Below are 5846 nucleotides of genomic sequence, written 5' to 3' on the forward strand. Positions count from 1 at the left end.
TTTTATCACATACCTATAATTTTACTAATCACACACATATTATAATATTATATTTTTAACTAATATACAAATATTTGTTCCTAACTAAAGGTAGATTTAATAAAACCGTGTTAACGTCAATCGTGTATTTATGCTGTGTATGGATCAGAATGTTGCCTCCCCTTTCCTCGTAAATATTTCTAAATACGCCCCTGAGAAGGTGAGTTGCGATTGTGGTTGTGATGAGAATGTGTGGATTAACTATACTGGGGTTTGAATAAAAAATTGTTTTGCTCTAGGGTAGAATAGAAATAACACCAATTGTAGACAATAGGTATGCTCATATGTTGAGATTGAGATAGTTCGATCATGTTATGAGGAGAGGTGACTTGGAGGCTTGTGGCTTTGGAAATAAAAGTAGAAGGAGAGATGGAGAGGAAGAAAAGGTGGATAAACAGATTAAAGAATGACACGGAAATAGTTGTAGTTAGTAGGGGAAGGGGCAGGGCCTGAAAGCCTTATGAATATTTGGGAGGTTATCTGACCCCACATAGTTGGGAATTTGGAAGCAAAGGGTGAACTAAAAGAAGAAGGCAAATATTTGTAATAAAATAGTTTTATTAAATTGTATAATTATACGTAACACGCTGACACGTCTACACAAACCTACACAAATGGTTCACAATATCTGATACTATATAATATACTTGCATACCTTACTTAGTTTATTACATTTAATATATTTGAGTGATCTTTTAAAATAGTTATTTACCTAAGTACCTACTATAATATTTCTACCTATTATTAAATGCTCTATTTTCTGACTTTGATGCAAGTAACTAAAGGAGGGGTATTACAAGAACATGTTGTTTTGTATGTATCAGAGTCAGATTGTTGGCCAATAGTTATATTTTGACCTACTGAGAAACTCAAATCCCCATATTTGCATTTGTGGCCATTAGACTTGCTGGTAGAAGTTATTTCATCAGCAGTTGCAGCATTGTATTCAGCTAAAAAGTACAAGTTTATAACAAAAATAGTATTTTGTAATTCAAATAAATTATGAATTATAGAAACAATTGACAAACTTACGATTGAACCATTCAATAGGGCATCCGTCTACTTTTTCGAAATAAACAGGAGCACTTCGTGTTAAAATGTTTTCCATGTATAAAATCTCATAACTACAACCAACTTCTCTACATGACTTATCACTAACTGTACCTAAGTGGAATTAATACAGTAAATCCATTAGTTACCTACATTACTATAATACTATTCAATTATTTATAAATTTTATTTTAATTGTATCGAGGAGCAGACAGTGCTTTAAATTAACCGAGGTTTTACATTCATAGGACATACATTTATATGAGGTAATAACTCTTCACATAGCAGAAGCAGGAACCCAAATTATACAATAATTATTCTTCTGATGTCTTGACCTTTTTAATTTTAAATTCAAAAATTTGCAAATTAAAATCAATTGATTTTTTAAATATAAATTCAACTATAATATACAAAACATTTATATCATATGTATCAATGTTTCAAACCAAAAAAATGAACCCTCAAATTACAGACCAATTAGCCTTTTACAAGTATTAGGGAAATTATTTGAAAAAGTGAGGCTTCAACAAATTAGACCCATTTTCAAGTCTCACAAAATTATACCAAAAACCCAATTTCAGAGAAAACCACTCCACAACCCACCAGATCCATCGAATTGTCAACAAAATAGCCTCGTCGTTTGAGATCAAAAACTTTTGCCCGGGAGCATTATTACACGTATCACAAGCGTTCAACCGTGTCTGGCACACCGGACTACTCTTTAAGCTAAAAATCTTCCTCCCGACTCCTTGTTGACCAAATCATATCTACAAAACCACTCATTTCTCGCCCGCCAAGGAGACTCCCTCTCATCACAATTCCAAATCTTAGCAGGAGTACCTCAAGGAAGTGATTTATCACCAGACCTCTACAACATTTACACAGCTGACATTCCCAGCTCCGAAAACACATTCCTTCCACATTCCTTTTACTTTAAGAAAAGCTGTTCTTCCTACAATCTATTTTCAAAACAATCCAATCCAAACCACATCTCAAACCAAATACTCAGGTCTAATTTTAGACAAGCGTCTAACTACTCTAACTTGGGGCCCACACCTCAAAGTTAAAAGAAAGACTCTTAACACCAGACTTCACCTTTTACGGCCGATCTTCAAGTCGAAAACTCTCTATTGACAACAAATTATTAATATACAAATCAACGCTAAAACCTATCTAGGCCTACAGCATCCAAATTTGGGGATGTGCCAAGCTTTCCCAAGTACGGACTATACAAGCCTTCCAGTCTATTTCCTATCACCTAATAACATCTGCACCATGGTACATCTCAAACCTCTCACCACATAAGGATCTTAAAATTGAAACAGTCTCTAAAACAGCCAAAAACTACTACAACAATTTAAACACCAAAACAGCTAACCACACAAATCCATTGATTTCCAACTTGGCCAGTGACTTCATGCCTAATAACCCCCCACGTCGACTAAAAAGACACTGGTGTCGTGATCTCCTGAATCCCGAACTGCACTAATTAAAAAAATAAAATTCTCCCCCAAGCTAGAGGGTATCCACACTGCTGGGCCTCCCTCCTCAAGCCATTCATGTTGTTCCTTTATTATTATCAAATTTACTTAATGTATGTATATAAATATTACAGATTGTAAATATTCTATTTTATCTAATAAAAAAAAAAATGTATTTTACCATTAAATTCCGGTGAGCATACACATTGTAAATAATCACCAACATAAAATCGTTGACCATTTTTGTAAACCTGATTGTCATGTACACATTCATGACCAATTGCCTTTTCTTCGGCTAAAAATCAAATTATTAAAAATTATTAATTCTATTTTACTTAAATTATTATAATATTTAAATAGTTTATTTAATGTATTAAGAAACTACAAAAATAATGCATTGTATGACTATCAAGTATCAAGCAATGATACTTAAGTTATTGTTACTCTAAGACAGTTTTAAGCATTTGGTCATCTTAACTTACGACAGTATTTTTTAACCTCACAGCATGAATCTTTGTCATATTGATAATAACATGGATCTCTTAATCTTGTGAAATATGATGGACATTCAACCTTGGCACATGTAAATTTAGTTGTAGTCTTACTGTAAACACATTTTAATTAGTTTTAACATTCATATCAGTTTTTAAAAAGTAAAAAATAACCTTTAAAATTTAAATATATTTTCATCATGAATGTAATATGATGATGAAAATGAAAAACTTATCTATTATTACTTATTAGGTTATTACTAAGGCTGTGACTTTATAGAACATCTATAAAATTGATTTTATTATTTTAAGCTTATTGCAGAACATGGCTTTCTTAACACAGAGTTTAAGTTTAGTACCAATTAATTCAATTTTAAATCCTTTTTTCTTATTTTTTTTAATTTATGAATTTTTAAAGTCTTTTTATTATGTAAATTCATCACTTTTTTCAATATTTTTCTCACAGTTCACATAACCTAGTTATTTACAAAAACTGTATTAATTATTGTTAAATTTTTTTAAACAAATTAAATTAGCTAAAAATATAGTTTTTTTCTGACCACAACTTGATGATTTATGTGTATTATACATTTTTATATTTTAGTGCATTTTTTAAGTTTATTAATTCAATTGAATTCTGTTATTACAATTTTAACTGGGTAGGTATCTATATTATTTAAAGAAACTTTTTTAAAATGTTAATGTAAATGTAGTAGGTAATAGAACAGACTATAGAGTAAACTATACTTCTTAACCCTACCACTCAATTTTTTTAAATTTGTATTTAATATAATATTATATATTATATGGCAGTTACTAGTTGACATGACTGTTAGTATTGATATTAAATACTATTTAATATTATTTATAGCCAATGGTGTTAGCCATTAGGTATACGTTATACTTATTGGCTACTTATTACTATTTAGTAGGCATACACAATATTTAAAATTTAAATTATACTACCTATGTTAAAAACTTGAAACATTTAAATGTAAAATGTTTTTTAGGAAAGTATTTAAAAGGCTGATAAAATTATAACTTTTTTAAATTAAATAAATACTACACAGTTAAATAGGTGCTTAAATACATAATATAAATGTAATCATACTTTTCATATGTCCTCTGATCGCAAAAGCAGGCAGCAAAGCATGGGTTCAATGCTGAGTCTGTTTTAGAAAGACTATCAACTGGCTCGTAAACATTTCCATTAAGATAACACTTGTTAGTTGGTCTAGCAAACACTTGTTCTATACAAAAGTTAGATTTAAATATTATAATATTTATTTTACTTCATGATTTTGAACACCAATATTTACCACAATCATATGCCACTGGACAAGAATTTGAGTCATTGCTGTAAATAGGTTTACATCCTATTTCAGTGTACAGCTTTTTATTACTGTCACAACCTTAAACAAAAATATGTAATAAATTATGAATTTAAAAAAACTACTTTATGTTATAATATTGTCTATTTATATGAACATAATTACTACATTAATACGCAATATTCACTATTTTATAATTAAAATACATCTTATGAAATGTAATCCATTTTTGCTTACCATTTGTATAGTTCAAATATAAAAATATTAAAGTAAGTTTAAAAAAAACTGTCTGTGAGTTAGTTTTATTCATTTTAATTGTTATATTGTGAAGTGTATTGCAGAACACTATAACTAACAGTATGATGGACCTATCACCTACGTAAGGTCTTATAGGTCTCACTAAGGTCTAATGTTCAAATGTTGTTTTCATACTATGTAGGTATACTAATCAAAACCAGTTTTATACAAATGGCCATGACGTACTCGATGAATGTCAAGTCGTAAGTTACAAACATATTATTTATGCATACAATTATAAATGGGTGTGTATGGTAATACTGCAAGTAGGTACCTACCCACATAGTACCTAATACCTATATAGCTATAGTTGTATATTATGATATATTGATGACATTTGAAGTAGCTATAGTATGATATGCTATTAGCTGTTTAGGTACCTACCTAATACCTTAATAAACATGCAGTTATAAATTTTTTGATTCTGAGCAGTGATGAATGTATTGATTTTACAATGTGTGTTTTTTTATACCTTTTTTTATCAAAATGGTTTAAACAATTTATTAAATACAGTGAATAGAAAAATGGTATTATTGTCAGGCAAAGTGGACACTTGGCCACATAGCCATATAAATAAATATATGTTTATATGTCTACGCTTCGCCACAATATTATATGGTATGCCACCTAATGAGTGAAAGCGCTTTGACCGAAACGACGCCATTCAAAAAACCATGTCGTAGCGACTAGGAATAGGTTCTTCTTATCTACACGGCTGACAAACATCATTTGAAACTTGAAAGCTTACACAATTTTGATAAAATAAACACAATCTCAATAATTATTTATCTGAAATCAAAAGTAGTAAGTACCCTATTCATCACTTCTCTAAAATCAAGCAAAAAATTGAAAAAATAATACTAAAACACGAACACGTGCACCCAACTGAGCAAAATAATATGATGACACTATGACAGTAATAATTAATAACGTTGAGATCCCGTACTCCTGCCAAGGCCGTATTTGAACATTTTGCGCCCCAAGGCAACATATACCCTATCGAAAAATTCGCTCAGTCGAAAAACTTGAAAATGTAATTCAAGGTTCTTCATAAGTTATTTTGTTGTAATTCAAAAATATTATTTGTGGGTGCTTGAATCTTTTAGAGTACCTATACCTATAATTAAATTGCATACACACAACGACTTTTCAAATGC

The 5846-nt window shown here is 30.1% G+C and overlaps 1 protein-coding gene across 1 annotated transcript; it reads right to left on the reverse strand.

The window, feature by feature from the left end:
* Window positions 1–768: 768 nt before the first annotated feature.
* Window positions 769–4812, reverse strand: LOC111032327. Its single transcript, XM_022312603.1, has 7 exons — window positions 4630–4812; window positions 4381–4473; window positions 4173–4311; window positions 3053–3174; window positions 2752–2865; window positions 1072–1203; window positions 769–989 (listed from the first exon to the last, which is right to left on the reverse strand). The coding sequence occupies exons 1-7, from the start codon at window positions 4700–4702 to the stop codon at window positions 793–795; spliced, it is 870 nt and encodes a 289-aa protein (XP_022168295.1). The 5' UTR covers window positions 4703–4812; the 3' UTR covers window positions 769–792.
* Window positions 4813–5846: the final 1034 nt, after the last annotated feature.

This window comes from Myzus persicae, unplaced genomic scaffold (genome assembly GCF_001856785.1).
Source record: "Myzus persicae strain clone G006 unplaced genomic scaffold, MPER_G0061.0, whole genome shotgun sequence".
Lineage (NCBI taxonomy): Eukaryota > Metazoa > Arthropoda > Insecta > Hemiptera > Aphididae > Myzus > Myzus persicae.